The 18,649-nt window shown below is 36.8% G+C and overlaps 4 protein-coding genes across 6 annotated transcripts in view; 3 read left to right on the top strand and 1 right to left on the bottom strand.

Moving 5' to 3' along the window:
• LOC107742826 (kelch-like protein 31) overlaps positions 1–2,243 on the bottom strand; it is a 9,901-nt gene extending 7,658 nt beyond the window's left edge. Inside the window, exon 1 of the mRNA XM_016555881.1 lies at positions 2,057–2,243. The gene's annotated coding sequence lies outside the window, so the exon portion shown is untranslated. The remainder of the gene's footprint in view (positions 1–2,056) is intronic.
• An 852-nt stretch (positions 2,244–3,095) lies between these two features.
• On the top strand, positions 3,096–11,467 carry LOC107742827 (transcription elongation factor B polypeptide 3-like). Of its 2 annotated transcripts, XM_016555882.1 has the most exons (14): positions 3,115–3,160; positions 3,296–3,375; positions 3,595–3,792; positions 4,677–4,733; positions 4,870–4,985; positions 6,339–6,823; positions 7,838–8,106; positions 8,194–8,305; positions 8,451–8,603; positions 9,510–9,607; positions 9,921–10,101; positions 10,256–10,382; positions 10,550–10,698; positions 10,893–11,467. In XM_016555882.1, the coding sequence occupies exons 3-14, from the start codon at positions 3,721–3,723 to the stop codon at positions 10,952–10,954; spliced, it is 1,881 nt and encodes a 626-aa protein (XP_016411368.1). In that variant the 5' UTR covers positions 3,115–3,160; positions 3,296–3,375; positions 3,595–3,720; the 3' UTR covers positions 10,955–11,467. The 2 variants fall into 2 exon arrangements, with proteins under 2 accessions (XP_016411369.1, XP_016411368.1); XM_016555883.1 differs by lacking the exon at positions 3,296–3,375 and having other exon boundaries at positions 3,096–3,160.
• A 519-nt stretch (positions 11,468–11,986) lies between these two features.
• pithd1 (PITH (C-terminal proteasome-interacting domain of thioredoxin-like) domain containing 1) lies at positions 11,987–14,559 on the top strand. The gene is made up of 6 exons (XM_016555943.1): positions 11,987–12,330; positions 12,598–12,641; positions 12,793–12,870; positions 13,626–13,730; positions 13,837–13,945; positions 14,161–14,559. The coding sequence occupies exons 1-6, from the start codon at positions 12,130–12,132 to the stop codon at positions 14,260–14,262; spliced, it is 639 nt and encodes a 212-aa protein (XP_016411429.1). The 5' UTR covers positions 11,987–12,129; the 3' UTR covers positions 14,263–14,559.
• Positions 14,560–15,293: 734 nt separating this feature from the next.
• LOC107742825 (acyl-protein thioesterase 2-like) overlaps positions 15,294–18,649 on the top strand; it is a 7,000-nt gene continuing 3,644 nt past the window's right edge. The window contains exons 1-6 of one of the 2 annotated variants that reach the window (XM_016555878.1): positions 15,294–15,408; positions 16,528–16,558; positions 16,675–16,767; positions 17,670–17,701; positions 17,792–17,857; positions 17,989–18,038. In XM_016555878.1, the coding sequence (XP_016411364.1) occupies positions 16,690–16,767; positions 17,670–17,701; positions 17,792–17,857; positions 17,989–18,038 (226 nt within the window). In that variant the 5' untranslated portion in view covers positions 15,294–15,408; positions 16,528–16,558; positions 16,675–16,689. The remainder of the gene's footprint in view (positions 15,409–16,527; positions 16,559–16,674; positions 16,768–17,669; positions 17,702–17,791; positions 17,858–17,988; positions 18,039–18,649) is intronic. The other variant, XM_016555880.1, reaches the window with a different exon arrangement.

Raw genomic sequence — 18,649 nt, 5'->3', positions numbered from 1 at the left:
AGGTTATCCACGATCGTTCACCTCCGTTAGCTTTAGGTTCCTTCTTGTGTCTTGCCCGCCATATACCTGTCTGCCATTATCTGACCCATGCCTGTTTTATGACCACGTCTCTGTCTTCTCCTAATAAATAGCTTGCAATTGGATCCTCACGTCTCGTCAGCCCCGTAACACACACACACAAAAATTTTTTTTTTTTTAAATCACAAAACATTTTTTTTTATGGTTCTCAGGAGGATATGATTTAAATGTACATGTTGGACAATGCAATGCTTAAAAGCCTGAATGTTAGGAAAGCAAATGTTTATGACAGCAAAAGGCAACAATGATTTTAGCTTATATAATTATATATATAATAACATATATAAATATATAATAACATTCTGTAATGGAAATGAGAGAGGAAATGTCATTTTTAACATTTTCTTTAAATAAAATGGCCTACTTTTTGTCTTGCTAAGGCTAAAATGTTACAAAAATCAACCTAACATTTTAGCCTTTTAGTATATTGTGCAAACCTTTCAGTGTTTATTTCCATCTTCACAGTTGTGTTTTTTCCCAGTCAGAATACTTTTATTCCTAGTTGGACGGTAAAATATGGCAAGATTTACCATACGTAAAGGAACACCGAACGTAAATATCTTAGAATTATAAAATTCGGTGCATTAAGTCTTAATATGAGCTATATTTCTTTCTTGATGATACATTAGATATCTAAATTATATGTTGCCTGCCATGATTTCGTGACACTATCATTTGGATTGGATCCATAGTTTTCTGCAGATGTTTAAATGATTGGAGGAGTGTTGCAACATAGCAGTCATAAAGCACAAACACGACTGTCACCTCTTATATTACACCACGGCAGCTGATGACCCTGCATGGGCTATGACACGCACACACAAAACCACAGCACATTTGCAGCTATTTAGAGCACAGAGAGGAAAATGCTTGAGGGGAAAAAAAATCAATGACAGAAATAATCTTCAGGTTTGCAGTAGTTTGATAAAAGTTTCAGTGATGGTCGTACAACCATCTGACCCAGATAGCGCAATGAAAATCATCTGGAGATGCTTTCAGGTTAATTGAAAAATGATAGGTTCATGTTCTTTTATCTGATGCTGTAAGGAAGATTTCACAACACCCAATATGAAAAGGTGAGGGGTAAGCAGGGGGACAATGACATTTCTATAAAGAGAAAGATAATAAGAGAGGATGAGAGGGTAAGAGGAGATGGGAAAGAAGCAGCTGTTACAAGTCAGTCCTAAAAGCTGAAGGCTTGGCTGCCTGTCTTCAGTCTAAAATGTAGTGTTGTGGAAAGTCCGACTAAGTATTTGCGTGCCAACCTCCAACAAGTTACTTGCTCTGCATGCTATTTATAGAGTGAGAAGCAACCTTCATGTTATTCTCTGTTTTTGACTCTGACGGGTCTGTTTAAATTTAGGCCACACCACATTGGGATGCCTTTGATAAGAAAGTCTGCATTTGGATTGTGAAATGTCAGGGATGCATATAAGTGATGTTTAGTTTTCAATAAACTCACATAAATTGAAACATGGCTATATGAAGTAAGCATGTCACATGATTCAAGCTTATAGTAAGTCCAGAAAGCTTTTTTTAAATAATTTTGTTTAAATCTTTTTAATTAGGAGATGGTGAATCTAATTCATGCATTGGAAGTGTAAGCAATGTTCTGTTGCTTTTAAAAAATTCACGTCAATGTCTAATTGAATGTAAAAGTCTGCATTTGGATTGTGAAATGTCAGGGATGCATATAAGTGATGTTTAGTTTTCAATAAACTCACATAAATTGAAACATGGCTATATGAAGTAAGCATGTCACATGATTCAAGCTTATAGTAAGTCCAGAAAGCTTTTTTTTTATAATTTTGTTTAAATCTTTTTAATTAGGAGATGGTGAATCTAATTCATGCATTGGAAGTGTAAGCAATGTTCTGTTGCTTTTAAAAAAATTCACGTCAATGTCTAATTGAATGTATATGTATTATTATGTCCTTATGCATTCATCAAAAGAAAGAAGCACAGTCAGAATGTTTACCTCTACTTTATAGCTCTCTTCCAGCTCTTCTTCTTTGTCCTTCTTTGTTCTTTCATTCGATTTCTTTTAGTTCTTGAATCCACACAGTTTTCTTTCTCTCCTTGGTAATCTGTCTCTCACTGTTTGTCTGTCTGTCTGTCTGTCTGTCAGAGCTCTGTTGGCAGCAGGAGTTAGTGGAAAAGATTAACCAACCACAGCTCTGCAACACAATCATACCAGTCCTCAACCCCACCTACATAACATTCTCCATATACAGTCATCCACCCCCCCCCCAAAAAAAAACACTGTCCATATCCAGCTTGTCCTCCTAACACCAACCTGATAGGACACAGAAACTGTGTTATTCTTACAGCCAGGGCCGTAGCTGGGGTTTGCGGGTCCCCGGTGTAGTTTGTACACTTGGGCCCTGTTTGAAATAATGTAAATAGCATAAATAAATAAATAGCATATAGATACAAATTAAACAATGTTTAAATTTTTTTTTAAAGTTTTGTAGGTTTTCAAGTAGGCTACAAAAACAGAATAATCAAATGTAAAATATCATAGTCTTCACTGTGTAAATTAAATATAGAATAAATCTAGTTAAAACTACAAAATAATTTAGTAATTTATTTTCTTGGATTAATCATTGACTGGGATTAACATTAAGGACACCGAAAACAGCTAGTAAATTAGGCGGGTCACTTTAAGAGACAATGCATCCAATTTAATGATATACACATACAATTTCTTTCTCAACTGTTTATGTTCATTTGTCTTATAACCACCAGTTTTTTGAAGATACTTGCCAAGACGGATGTATTTCGACATAATTTTGTAAGTATTTGTCCGTTCAAGCGCAAGAAGAAGCAAAAATCAATTCGGTGTTCAAGGGCTGTGAGACGCGACTCGTTGCGCGCACCGAACACAGCGCGCGAGTACTCAGTTGAGTTCTTTCGCATCTACTTGTGTTTGAATGCTTTAAAATCTCATTAATGTTTTAATTGGAAAGGATTAAAAACAGGTGCAAATGATAAGCTTTCGTGAGGATGTGCAGCAGTGGCCCACCAACTGCATTTCATGCTGGCCTGGGGCAGTCTGTTGAAATCGCCTATAATTAGATAGGTATGCGTTCTTTAATTGTAGATTCTTATATATATATATATATAACATTTAACAGCGTATATTTATATTATTATAACCAGCTTCAGTCGCTAGTCTGTGATGATGCTCAGCCTATATTTATTTTATTATAACCAGCTTCAGTCGCTAGTCTGTGATGATGCTGGAACATTTGTTTACATCCTTGGCCAAGAAGATGCTTCACTCATGTTGTTGTGGTGAGTCCTTGTATTTGAATAATGTAACAAATGAAACAATTTAATACATTCTAAATCACTTTTAGAAATGCTATAGGCAAATTAAAAGCAAATTAAAGTTTTTTTACATTTGGCCTTCTTAGGTGTATCTGAAATAAGCACAATGCTAAATTATACAAAGCTTGACAATACATAAACACATCATGGCTTCACCAAGTGATTAGGATGACTTTATAACAGCAGTATGACGTTTTTCCGGAATCTACGTTCGGAGTGACGGAAGTTCGCAGCAGTCTGAAACAACAGCAGGCCCCCACCACCACTGCGGTTGTGACTTCCGGGCAACAACATGTACCAGCTGTAAACATGGCGGAGGAGATATTGGAAGCAGTCGAGAAGTTGCAGTTAAGGCTCGCAGAGAATCAAGAGCCTCGCAAGGTAAGGAACATTTTCGGTGAGACGAAGCGAATGCTTTACGTCTCTCCTTTCGCACCGTGTATGCCTGTGTTTTACGCACTTCGGCGAGTGTCTAGCCTGAGGTTCGATCAGCACTGCTATCCAGAAATCCCACGTATAACAATTACAAGAGCAGCAGACCGTGAAATGGATGATCGGTTTAGATAGATCAGTCTGGATTGAGATTTCTCCTCAAATATGCCTCGATATACCGAGCTACTACAGCAGAAACAGCATCGAGGCACTTTCCCAGAAGCTTGTGCTCGGTTATCAGAAATGTCAACCACAACGATTTAATACGATAGCAGTGACAATTGAAGACAGGCCCTGAGTAATGCAGCAGAGGTTGTGTTACTCAATGTAAGACACGATTCCTTCTCAGTACTGAATAGTTATTACACTAAGGTTTGTTTTGATGTACAGATGGCAGTTACTCCTTGAAATATGTAAACATCATGGTGTATGCTACTGACAGTTTTTTTTTTTTCCTAAATGTAATACATCTATATGGTTTGTCTATATTTTATATGTATTTGGGTATAATTTATGCATCACAGTACATATCTATTTTTTTGTAGTTAGTTTTATAAAATGATGCATTTGGTATTTTAGGATAATTTGTGTTAAATACATTGTAAATGATCTTAGGTAATAAGAGTAGTGTAGTTTTCCAAAAAGTTTGCAGATAAACACTTAATTTGATCACAAAGATTTTGACAATGTTCTTTCCAATATTGTTGTTGTCATGGTGCAAAATCAACATTTTGCCACAACTGCCAATGGTGAGTGTTTAATGGAAATTTTATCAACCATAAATACTACTTACTGTCAATGAAACTTTTTTCCCCCCTTCATTTTCTGTCTAGCTGCTGAAAACTCTCAAAAGGCTGGGGGAGCTTCCTATAACAGTAGACATCCTGGTGGTAAGATTAATATTACTTATATAATTAATATTACTTATGTTCTAAAGTATTACTCTTGATTTTGGTCTAAAAGTTTTTAAAAATGCAATTGGTTCTATGGCTTTTAATATGTTTATGTTTTCTTTGATTCTTGCAGGAAACAGGCATTGGAAAGACAGTGAATTCTCTGCGCAAACATGAATTTGCTGGGGAGGCAGCGAAGAACCTTGTGGCCAAGTGGAAAAAGCTGGTTCCAGAGAGATCTGCAGACAGGTTAGCTTTTTAAAGTGATATATTACGTGTTCACATCATTGCAATTAACCATTTAAGGTAATAAGAATAGTGTAATTTTCCACAAAGGGGAGAGATAAATGCTTAAAATCTGTTTATAAAGATTCTTGACAAAGAACTGCAAAATTTCTTAGTGAAGAAGTTGAAACTGAAACGGCTGCTCTTGAGAATATTTTTGTTGTCATGGTCCAAAATTAACTTTTTGCCACAACTGCCAATGGCAGGTGAATTGAGGAAAATGTATGTGCCTTAAATGCTTACTGGTCATGAAACTGTGTATTGCATATACAGGTGCATCTCAATAAATTAGAATGTCGTGGAAAAGTTCATTTATTTCAGTAATTCAACTCAAATTGTAAAACTCGTGTATTAAATAAATTCAATGCACACGATTGGCATGTCACCATATTCTAATTTGTTGGGATAGTGAATTGGTGGGTTTTTGTTAAATGTGAGCCAAAATCATCACAATTAAAAGAACCAAAGACTTAAACTACTTCAGTCTGTGTGCATTGAACTTATTTAACACACGAGTTTCACAATTTGAGTTGAATTACTGAAATAAATGAACTTTTCCACGACATTCAAATTTATTGAGATGCACCTGTGTATATATAATATATATATTACTGTTCAAACGTTTGGGGTTGATAAGTTTCTTTTTTTTTAAATAAATTATTTTATGCTCACTAAGCCTGCATTTATTTGATCAGAAATACAGTAAAAACAGTAATATGGTCAAATATTATTACAATTTAAAATAACTGTTATTTAATTTAATATATTTTAAAATGCAATTTACTCATGTGATGGCAAAGCTGAATTTTCAACAGCCATTACTCAAGTCTTCAGTGTCACATGATCCTTCAGAAGTCATTCTTACATGCTGATTTACTCAAGAAGCAGTTTTTCTGCTTAATATTTTTGTGGAAACCATGATACGTTAGTTTTTCTGGATTCTTTGATAACTAGAAAGTTCAAAAGAACCGCATTGATCTGAAATAGATTTTAGTTTTATAACAATGTTAAAGACTTTACTGTCACTTTAGATCAATTTAATGGATTCTTGTTAAAGTGTATGTGTTGTCACATGAAAAGATATAATTAAATATTTACAAAAATGTGAGGGGTGTACTTCTGTGCGATACTGTATATATTTTTTAAAATCTTACTGACCCCCAAACCTTTGAACGGTTACCAGTACCAGAAGTTACCAGTGCTGGTGACTTTTACTCCGATTAGATGTTTGGCGGGTATTAATTTTGGAACCCTGGTTGTGGAGTTTTTGTCTTGAGATTAATAAGTATATGTTATATGTTTCATGTTTATCAAAAGACCAAGTGTAAAGGAAGGGCGTTCCCACTCACGAATTAATGAGTCTGGAGGGCACAAACGAGTCCGGGAGCGGTCTCCAGATGAACCTCCCCTTATGGAGGAGGAACAACATGAAGAGATGGGATACCAACATGACTACTCCCCCTCCCCTCCACAGCACTACAGCTCACAGTACAGGCACAGCAGTGCAAGGGAGTATCAGTCAGATGAATATGAAAGCCCTCCAGAAGAGGAGCCAGAGCCCAGTCCTCCACGCAATGATATTAGACACAGCAAGCCACACAAAGAGCCAGTCAAAGAGCACAATTCCCAAGACATTCAGGAACAGGAGAGACCGAAGAATCGTCCCACAGGTGTCGGCAGCAGTGAGGAGAGGACGCATAGAGCCGACAGAGAGCAACAGGGTGGGACAAGTCGCAAATCTAAACACAATCGACATTTAAGCCCACACGAGAGCAAAAGGGAAAAGAAAGGAGGAAGTGATGGTAAGAAAGTTTTGCCTGCTTTTAATTGTAGTTGACATTTCCGTTTTAAGTCAAAAAGATTTTTTTTTATATATAGAAGCAATATCCCTAAAGAAATCTCTTATATTCACAATGGCCACATTTATTTGATCAAAAATACAGTAAAAACAGTCATATTGTGAATATATTATGTGTAAGTTATTTATATATTATACAGTCATATTGTGAATATATATTGTGTTATTACAATTAAAAATAATTGTTTTCTCTTGTAATTTATTCCTGTGATGGCAAAGCTGAATTTTCAGTAGTCATTACTCCAGTTTTCAGTGTCTCACGACCCTTCAGAAATCATTCTAATATGCTGATTTGTTGCTCAAGAAGCATTTATTATTATCATCAAACAGCGGTGTTGCTTTTATTGATTTAGTTATTTTTTTTGGAAAACTAATTTTTTTCAGGCCATTCTTTGATGAATAGAAAGTTAAAACAACAGCATTTATTAGAAATAGAAATCTTTTGTAAAATTATAAATTGATTTGCTGTTACTTTTGATTAATTTTTTTACATTTTCTCTCAGTAAATGAATGTTCACGCAAAGAAAGAAGGCTTAACTTTTATTCTCTCTGTAGTATTGTTACTGCCGCCATGTCGTGAAGGCGCTGTGTTTCGTTGTGAAAGAGAAACTACTTTGTTTGGCCTTCCAAAAGAGAACGATATCCGCTTCACTCAAGCCCACCCGCCGCCGCTCACTCAAGCCCGCCTGCCGCCGCCGCTCACTCAAGCCCGCCGACTGTTCCTCACTCTAGCCCGCCATGTAAAAATCGACGCGTTTCAGAAAGGCGGGGAATAGAGGAGAAACAATAATGTACAGTATGTGGAAAATAATGTGGTTTTTGAACCTTAAACCGCATAAACACATTTCATTACACCAAATACACAAAATAATGTTCTTTTTAGCAACATCATATGACCCCTTTAAAACTGAGTTGTTCTAAGTATAAGGTTTTAGTTGGACCTGCTTTTGTCTCTAAGGAAAATCAAGGGAGCGGAGGGAAGTTCCAGAGCCAGTGGATGAGGAGCCATATGAGGCTCCAACTATGTCTTTCGAATCCTTTCTCACATACGATGCTCCGACCCCAAGCAAAAAGAAGAAAAAGCAGTCCTCGCGACCCCCTCAGCCTCCTGTCTTGCTTCCTTCTGCTTCCTGTAAGTCTGGCAAAGCCAATGGGACCAGTAGTAAACACTCAAAGCCATCCTCTTCCTCAAAGACCACGTCTGTTGTTCCACAGAAACGCAGGAAGGTGAGGCTGAACATGTTTCTCAGGCGAGGTGATGGGAAACCAGCCTTTGTCCATGTGTCGAAGGATTTCTAATTATTATTTCTCCAGGTAGTGGATGTGGTTCCCACTCTGCCTGATATCCCTTTGCCAGCTATCCAGCCCAACTACAGACCACTGCCCTCCATTGATCTTACACCACTTTCCCCCCAGAGACGCAAAGGTATGCGCTTTTCCGTTTTATAACACTTTAAATCAGACTTTTGCCTAACATACCTGAAAGAAACTGAATTAAAAAACAAAATAAGTATATAAATCCCAATGATTCTGTCTGCTTGGACTCATAGAAACATGTTTTTCTTCTCCAGTCCCACTGTCATATGAGGAAGAAGATGGTGGCTACGCAGGGCGACGACTGAACTCCAAAATGGTGGTGTACTCTGGGTCCAAGTCCTCGTATTTGCCGAAAATGATGTCTCTGTTTGAACAGTGCATCAGAGTCCTACAGAACAATATAGACTGTGAGTTTTCTTATTCTCTGATCATTTATTATAATGGTAATTATTGATTAAACACTTTAGCAAAGTGTTTAGCCCTAATGTGCAATTACTGGGTCAGTTTAACCCTACATATTCAAGAGTCACAGTTTGCTGTGTGTGAGAAATGGGGTGACAGTAGCTGCATTTCCATTACCCTTCAAATTGCGCAAACTGAAATTGCGAATTGAAAATACACCTAATGGAAATGCGTCAATTTCGCAAAAACGCCCATATATCGCAAAAACGTTTTTATGCTCGCATGAGGTGGTTTTTCAGGCAATTCTAAAAAGGAATATTTCGCAAAACTGCAATGGAAACATTTTTTTCACATTAACGGGTCACATGGCAGCTTCTCTCAAGTATAAGGGGCTTTCCCTGCCATTAATGCTTAGACTATTTACACTGCACACGTCTGCGGCGCGTTACAGCTCCGAAACGGCCACCGGAGCTGATCGTGGCCACTCTAGTCAACGCTTGTGTTACCAGTCACGCCACGGCACGTCCCAGAAGCTGCTCTCCGCGCTGCTTCTGTCAAGATACACGCATACGCCTCCTTCGATTAAATATAATGGCTAGTATAGCCAAAATCCGTCAAAATCTGTTGCCATGACTTGTCGCGAGAGGAAAAAAAATTACGTTTTAGTTGCATAACAGCGGTTAATGGAAACGCCATCATTTCTCAATACATTTTTATCGACATTTATAAAATATCGCCAAAGTTTTGCGCAAATCTGTAATGGAAACGCGCCTAGTGACAGCACTTTAAATTGCTATGTTGAAATCACAACTGTAAAGGATGCCATGATGGTCCAGGCTGGCAGAAGTGTTAAGTACAAATTCACCTGAAATGAATCAGCTTTTTACTGGTATTTCTTGTATTTTTTTTAGCAATTGATGAAGTGGGTGGAGTGCCGTTCGAGATTCTGGAACCGGTTCTGGAGAGATGCACTCCTGAGCAGCTTTATCGGATTGAGCAGTGTAATCCAGTATGTGTGTCAACACAGTCACGTGCAAATTATTTATCTCTCATCTGGTTCTCTTACTGAACTACTTGTGTCTTTGTGTTCTTTTCAGATTTTATTATTTTTTTTTTTTTACAGATTTTGAAACTGTAATTGTAATAATATTTCACAATATTTCTGTTTTACTCTATTTTTGATCAAATAAATGCAGGGTTGATGAGCATAAGATACTTTTTCAAAAACATAAAAAAATCATACACACCCAAATTTTCCCATTAGAATGGTGAGTTAGAGCTCATTTTTAGGCTAATCTTTAATTTCAAGCATCTCTACTCAGTATTTCACAGAAGAGTCAGATGAGCTGTGGATGAGACACTGTCAGCGGGATTTTAAACATGAACCTCGACAAGAGTATGAATCTTGGAGGGAGCTGTATCTCCGGCTCCATGAAGAAAGGGAAGAGCGTCTGCGCAAGCTCACGGAGAACATCACCTCTGCCCATGCAAACAAACCTAAAGGTACATACAGGCAGTAATCAGTACTTTTAGATCAAACGTATTGCATAGAAAACATTGTAGCTCAGTGAGTGCGAAAAAAAAAAAATGTAGGTGAGGATTCAGTAAACGGTGTTCACAATGATAACTCTTTCACTATATTGTTCACTTTTAACAGGGCGGCAGGTTAAAATGGCGTATGTCTACTCCGACGCTAAGCCTCCTCGAGATGTCCGCCGTAGACAGGAGAAGTTTGGCACTAAAAATGGTTCTCCCAGCACAAGCGCTGCTCCTCCATCTGCCAAGTAAGTGAATGCTGCATTAGTCACACAGATGTCATTAGTCATGTAGATGACTCTTTATCATGACGTTTCTACTGACAATCTGCTTTCTGAGTTTCTCAAAAGTAAACAGAGGTGTATTTTCTTTTTTGTAATTCCATTTAAATATGATGCTAATTCTTCATATACAGGATCAGACCAGCAACAAACTACAGCTTTCATAGCAAATCCAGTGATGGTGGTCATTCGTCTTTTAGCAGTCCACCTGAGTCCTCCTCACACCCCTCTGCTCCCAGCAGTGCTGGTGGTCACAGTGCCAGAGACAAACCGCAGGTCAAAAGTGAGTCTTAAGAGGAAATGTTGTTGCTGTTACATGTTTATCTACAACTATCTCTACATATACTCCTTGTAATAATTTCTGTATTGAATATTAACCATTAATATTGATAAGATCATGTCCAAAATTTGTTCATTTATTTGCTTGAACTGGTTGTTTGAATGTTTTTCACCACTTTTCTGCTCACTCTTTTTCAGAAGTTGCCCCAATGATGGCTAAGACTATCAAAGCATTCAAGAACAGATTTTCCCGGCGGTAAAGGGAAACATGTTTTTGTGTGTGTGATAGAAAAGAGAACGACATGACGGAGGAAACATTTTTTTGCTGTAATGCTTCATAGAAAATGTGCAATGCCCTCTCATCTCTTATCTTTTTATGCTTTTTAATATTATCAGTACAGTTCACTGGACGCAATCACAGAAAATATCTGCATCAACAACCATCCACGCTCAATTGTCATAGCATGTTGTAAGCTTTTTACAAACACAGAAAACAAGTGGTACACTACAGATTACCATGTGACACCAGAACCCAGACTCTTTGTTATGTGTTTAATTGCTTACATTTCATTGCATTTTCATGGGACTAAGTATGATTTTATTGTAGAGTGAGAGGGAGAATGAGATGAGATGTAAAAAGTTCAAGGACCGTACAATTCCACACCATTATATTTATTTTAAATCTTGGACCTGGCAGTCCTGGACCTTGCCATGAATGAAAGATCAAGTCATTTTAATAGATTTTATGAAGTGTTCTATGGACATTTTTAAAATAAAATCCATGTGTTGCTCTCACCATGTTCTTATTTATCCATGTATATATTTATGGGAATTTAACTTTAATTTTGTACTGAATTGGGTTGGTTATGATTCGGTATTTAAATTAAAGTTTTCATTTTCAACTTTTCACTATCACTCTATCCTATCACCTAAAATGGAAATTATATCATTATTTACTCTATCTCGTTGTCCCAAACCTGTATGACTTTCTTTTTCATTAGTGGAACGCAAAAGACATTAAAAAGTGATTGACGTTATGCCAAAACATTTAATCTTTGTATCAAACAGAAAATGGAGAATGAACAACATTGGACCGAGTAAATACTGTCATAATCTTTATTTAATTTAATAGCTTATAGCCCAGTCTGTTTTCTTTCCACTTTATTTACGGCGACGCGGCGCGACCAATGAGACATTAATGCGTCACAAGAACGCGACTCCAAACTCTGCTCCTCATTGGTTCCCTTGGCTTTTGTGGTCCAATCACGTTCCACGTTTCGTATTTGCGTGTTGTCTACTTTCCCACTTCTATCACATGGGTAACTACGATTTTAGCAGATGTGACAGAAGCCGCTCGAGCTGTCGTACATATCTCCATTAAGCTTAGTTGTGAGCGTTTCGGCACTTTTCCGGTCCCGAACTGCAAGTTCACGCCATGTCTGGACACGGTCACGGCCACGGCGGTGGACACAGTCACGGTTGCTGTGAATGCGATCACGAGCCAGCAGAGCGAGGAGTGGAATATGAGCTGTACAGACGCATTGATATCGAGAAGCTTCAGTGTTTGAATGAGAGCCGAGACGGAGACGGTAAACTGGTGTTCAAGCCTTGGGATCAACGCACTGACCGGATGAAGGTACCAATTAACCTGGCTTAGTTACGCAGGAGGTGTGACAGACGTTAAATTATCATGTAGAATAGAGTCAAACTGCGAATTAAGACACTTCTGTATTTACTTGCATACCTAATTGCATATTGCATATATGCATGTTTATTTTACTTTGTATGAACTCTTCTAAGTAAAAGACGACGGTTGTCTTTTGAGAAATTAAATAAACGGATTGCTCGATTGTTAGAATCCTGTTCTGTTTGTTCTAATGTTTGTCCCCCGTTTTATTTTCAGTTTGTTGAAAGCGATGCCGACGAGGAGCTTCTGTTCAATATACCGTAAGATTTGTTGCGAGCAGCATCCATTCTCTCACACTCATTTCAGTTTCTCTTCTGTTCTTAATTATCTTCTGATTATTATAATTGCCTAAGTACTATGTGCTTTTCCAATAGAAATGTATATAGTTGGTGCATATGATTAAATCTGCAGGTTTACAGGTAGCGTGAAGCTGAAAGGGATCATTATTTCTGGAGAAGATGATGAGTCACACCCAGCTGAAATGAGACTGTGAGTTTGCACTCACTGGGAAAAAAACCTCTTGTAGTGTGACATATGGACAATGCAATTACAGTTTACATGAATAAGTGTTGCAACTGGGAACGAGAATCTGCTTGCTGAGCTTGAGTGTCCAAGCAGTTTGTTTTAATAATTGCTAATAATTGATAAACTATTAAAAAGAACATTGTGTAAAAGGCCAAATATTACAAAACTTAAAATAGTTTTGTGTCTATTGTTGTACATTTGTTTAACAGATATAAATAAAGCAACAACATGTTTTATAAAAATAACTTTATAAAAGATCTATATAACTTAAAATTTGCTTTAAAGAAATAGTTCACATAAAAATGAAAATTTGCCGAAAATGTACCCACCCTCAGGCCATCCAAAATGTAGATGAGTTTGTTTCTTCATCAGAACAGATTTGGAAAAATGTTTGCATTACATCGCTTCCTCACCAATGGATGCTCTGCAGTGAATGGGTGCCGTTTTTATCAGATCAAAAACTCAGAAACAAACTCTCATGCATCTTGGATAGCCTGAGGGTGAGTAAATTTTCAGCAAATAATCATTTTTGGGTGAACTATGCGCTTGCATTCAATTAAATATTTGCATCCACATTGCATCACAGCTAAAATGAGATTGTGAATTTGCTTTCACTGTAAAAAAAAAAAAAAAAAAAAAATCTTTTGTAGCATCACATATGGATAATGCAATTACAATTTACATGAATGAGTGTTGCAAGTGGGTACTTTTTTGGGCAGGTACAAGAACATCCCCCAAATGTCATTTGATGATACAAGCAGAGAGCCAGAGCAAGCGTTTCGTCTAAACAGGGATCCGCTTGCTGAGCTTGAGTATCCTACCAAGTAAGCAATTTTAAGAATGTTAACATGTGCATAAGCACATTCATCGTACATCCTGTATGTTGGACACTATAAATCTATGTTGACCACCCCCCAATATTTTATATAGGATTGCAAGATTCTCCAACGTCCAGCACTTATCAATCCACATATCTCGAAACTTTGGGGCAGAATCCACTCATGTGTATTACATTGGTCTGCGGGGAGAGTACACAGAGGTCAGTACTGGATAAACATATATCATGCTATAACAACACTTCCATCATCATTATTAATAACTGGTGGAAGATGTGCCATATTCTGACAATATTATGCTAATGTTACTGTTTTTATAAATATTTGTTTTACTTTGGAAAGAAAAATAAGTTGAGAAATCCAGAAGCATCTGCATTTTTGCAGTCACCGTCATCTGGTATCTTTTTATCTCTTTCAGGCTCATAGGCATGAGGTCACAATCTGCAACTATGAAGCAGCAGCCAACCCAGCAGATCACAAAGTGGAGACCATTACACCTCAGACACAGTTCATATCATGACAAATGGAGGACAGAGAATCTCACGTGTGCTGTGTGAAACTATAAAAGTGTGCATGAGTTTTGATAACGGTGAGATGATGAACTGAGAGAACCTGTGTGTTCTTTGATGTGTTCAACAGGGTTTTCTTCACAAGGGTTTGTTAATCTGCAATTCTGCTAATGTGCCAATAAACCTTAGGCTATATAAGCATAATTACTTCATGTATGCTTATGTCAAATAAACAGTGTATCCTTCAACTAACAGAACAGATGAGGCTTGCAAAGAAGCCTGTTCCTTAAAAAAACATCGCTAAAGTGTGGGAAGTTTGTTGTTACTCTGTTTTACAAAGTTTTATTCATCCATTTAATATTATTTTGCATTATTACCTTAGGTCAACTCTGACATTCAATACCATTTAAGAAAATGTTTAATTGAGACCTCAAAAGTGTCTAACATTGATGGATTTGTGTAGTTTGTGTAAAAAGAAAGTTTTAAAGAACATTTCCTGGTTAATTTCAATCGCTTTTGCCTTTTCATATCACTGATTTTATAACAACTTCTATTATTCTGCTACTATTTAAATAGTGGTGCACATCTTAGAGCTACAATTTCAGTTCATGTGTTTTTCACAAATACATGTATGTTGTAACAGAAGTGAAGATGGATCCATTTTGAGCATCCATCACAACAAACCCATTTCTCTTCACTTTAGCATAATTTTTGCTGTAATGCAACAAACCACTGGTAAGTTAAGAAAACTCTTAATGATATTTTGTTTATAAATTATAACTAACGGTTTTCTTAACTTAAAAGGTGTGTTGCAACTAGGTCCAGGTGTTAAGGAAAGTAGTGCTGTAGTGGTGTGTGTGATGGGCTAAATAATACAAAAATGAAATATAAATTAAAAATAAAGTGACACACATTTTATATATATATATATATATATAAGCTTTTATTCTGATTGTGAAAATTTAGAAAATAATTAATTTTGACATGTTTTAGCCTTACTCTTACAAAATATAAGGTTGAAATGTTTAAATCCGCTTCCACATTTGCTACACTGAACCTCACGCGGTTGAACAAATACGATGACATCACAGCGCTGTGTCTCCACCCCTCTCCGGCAGAAGAAGCGGAAGTTCCGTTGTGACCTGGGATAGCAAGCGGTGAGTCAATAAATTTGTAGCAGTGGGCCGCTGTTTATATCTGCTTTTTTTCCTGCCTGAACCCTAAATTTTAATCTACCCACTGACCTTGGCTTTATCGCTAGCTATAAACGCGCAAGCTTGTCGCTGAGTAGCGCAATAGTGGGATTATTCGAGATCCAGATAGCTCCATCTATGAGGCTGTGGTTTCATTGTGACAATCATACAGACGAAACAGGATTAAGCTGCCTAACTGCGATCATGTCGCTCGAGTATTAATGAAAGTACCTAGCGGCTTTATTTATACATGTACTCTGTCCTTGATTCCGCCAGGTTGGGAAAAAAAAGAGCTAAGCGTCGCCGATTTCTCTATTGTTTTCGCTGCCCAACCCTTTCTTCCCATTCTTTTTGAATACATGATCGTGTTGTTCATAGCAGGATACATGTGAAGGATTATTTCACTGTCGCATTAGAGATAATCAGTACAGTCATTAATGTGTATAAGTCATGGTGTAAGAATTGCATACTGGTGCATTAGGATACTATGCACTTTAGTTGAAAAGTGTATTTTTCTGGTATTTAGTGGAGATATCAGTAGCAGATGATTTGATTGAAGTATTTGATAACATGTGCAGTACTAAAGTTCAGAAAGCCGGACCGACCCATAAAACCAAGACTGGCACATGGAGGAGTTCATTCAAGTGTTGAAACACTCCGGGCTTAAACTTGTGATATGGTCAACCAGGCCACTCAAAGACGAATGAAACCATTAAACTGGAGTGTTTTGCTTCCTGCAGCTGTCAAAGATTCGATTTCTCAGTGCTGTCATGTGGTTCCAGGAAAACAGGGACCCGTGGTTTTCATTAGAAACAGTTTTCCGAGAACTCGTAGTAAGCAGATGTCTGCACAGTCACCAGCGGAAAATGAATCTGTATGATTAACATAAGCATCAGCGCTTATCCAGTAGGCTAAATCACCCTGTAATTTTTACATTATCTTTCAACGTTCTGTTTCTTTTTCACGTCTAGATGCTCTGCAGGTGCAATAGAGCACTTTTAGTTTTAGATGGGCATGAATTGCTAGTTGAAAGGACTTTAATAACACTGGTAATTAAACCAACCTTTGTTAATCATTCTGCAGCCTGCTGACAGTTTCTTTCTAAAATCGTCTGGTTCGTATCTTTAATAACCATATGTCCAGTACTTATTGCCTGGGCCTTTGTATTTTGCGTAAACATATGTTGTACTGATTGCATTTGAACATTTTGTTTTTGTATTTTCCTAAAAGCACTCCTCACATTGTATGTGTGGCAACAACATGTCTGTACCCCTGCTCTCTGAAGCCGTCACAGTGCCTGGGACGGAGAAGGAAACGGCTGTGGTAAGATACCAGTCGAATCATTGACTAAAATCAAAAGTTTTCCAAGTTCTTCATTTGCATTACACAGGTCAGTTATTTTAAGTTTCCTTAAAGGAATAGTTCACCCAAAGATGAAAAGTCATTTAGTACTCACCTTTGTGTTGTGAGTAAATAAAACTATCGTTCATTTTCAAAACACCAATTAAGATACATATATTTAATGAAATCTGAGAAGTTTCTGTCCTTCTATTGAAAGTCCATGTAACCAAGACTTAGAAGATCCAAGAAGGTCGTAAAGGCATTGCAAATGAATCACATCACATATTATAAACAAGCTCAAAATGCTGCGCATTGCGTGAAAACTAAAGAGTTTGTTCTTGTGCTTGACATGCACAGGAATCTGTTTATCATATGTAATGTGCTCTATGTATGTGTGTTTATATGTGAATAAAAGCCTAAATTAAATTTGTTCTTCATATAAAGCAATTGTATCTCTTCCCAGGACTTGGATTAAACAGTTCGATTCATATGGATTCATTTTACAATGCCTTTATGACCTTTATGAATATTCTAAATTTTGGTTACCTACACTTTAAAAGGGGGACAGACCTCTCAGATTTCATTAAAATTATCTTAATTTGTGATTCAAAGATTAACTAAAGTCTTTTGGGTTTGGAATGACATGAGAGTCAGTAAATGATGACAGAAAGTTTCAAATTCTCGTTTACAGTTCAAACCTTCAAATAGGCTGCCTGCCTTCTTCTTTATTGGAAGAAAAGGGCGAATAGATTCATAGAAAGCTCAAGTTTGCTATTGAGATAGTATCTTTTTATAAAATAACCAAGAGCCAGCATCAAACAGGAAATCTGGCCTCTTTGGTGCTTTGCAGAGATAAGTTTCACATTTAATTGTTAACTTTGCAGGTGATCTTCCTTCATGGCTTGGGTGACACAGGGTACGTTCTGTTTATTACCTGCCTGTTGCGGGATCTTTTAATACCCCCTGCCCTGGTGTAGAAATAACCCTGTTGTGTTACTTTTTATAGACACGGCTGGGCTGATACCATGACGTCTATTCGACTGCCATACATCAAATACATCTGCCCACATGCGTAAGTGAAAGCCTGTGAATCGCAAAATATTTCTTGATGCGTTTATTGTTATGCAATACAAAAATGTTAGTATCACTTGATTTCCTTGTAATTTATTACAAAGAATAAATGATCATACTTTCTGACTCTAGACCCCGAATCCCTGTAACACTCAACATGAAGATGACTATGCCCTCATGGTAAGTTTCCTCTGCTGCAGATAACATTAAAAGTCTAGTACATTTACATAAAAGTGCAATGGGGATTGAAAATATAATTTAAACCTGAGAATAAATAATGCTCAGGATTTTGAAAAATGTAAAACAAAGAAAATGTATGATGTAAAATGAAGAAGTATTTCAGATTCTGTACTATTTTAGGTCATTAATCAAATCAAGTGGCTCTTTGTACAGATGGTCAGATGTTACATATTTGTGGTTAAAGCAAAAGTGTGGTTAAAAAGACATTCTGAATTAATGTTAATTTTCATTTGTCATGTAACTCAAATTGTTATACTGATTAATATATAATAAATATATAATATACACTACTGTTCAGTCAGTAAGATTTTTGAAAGAAATGAATACCTAAAGATGCATTATTCTGATTAAAAGTGACAGTAAAGAAAATATATTTTTCAAATAAATGTTGTTCTTTTGAACTATAATGTAATGTAATATAATTAGGGCTGTCAATTTTTAATCTAATTACATGACGTTCCGATTAATCTAATTAATCGCAATTAATCGCAAAATAAATTTGATTCAAAATTCAAAATATTATTTAAAGATATTTTTGTGTTAAATGAGAAAT

This window comes from Sinocyclocheilus rhinocerous, unplaced genomic scaffold (assembly GCF_001515625.1).
Source record: "Sinocyclocheilus rhinocerous isolate Xijiao unplaced genomic scaffold, SAMN03320098_v1.1 scaffold1338, whole genome shotgun sequence".
NCBI classification, from domain to species: domain Eukaryota; kingdom Metazoa; phylum Chordata; class Actinopteri; order Cypriniformes; family Cyprinidae; genus Sinocyclocheilus; species Sinocyclocheilus rhinocerous.
The sequence above is the reverse complement of the archived record's forward strand: the minus strand, read 5'-3'. Positions and strand labels throughout refer to the sequence as shown.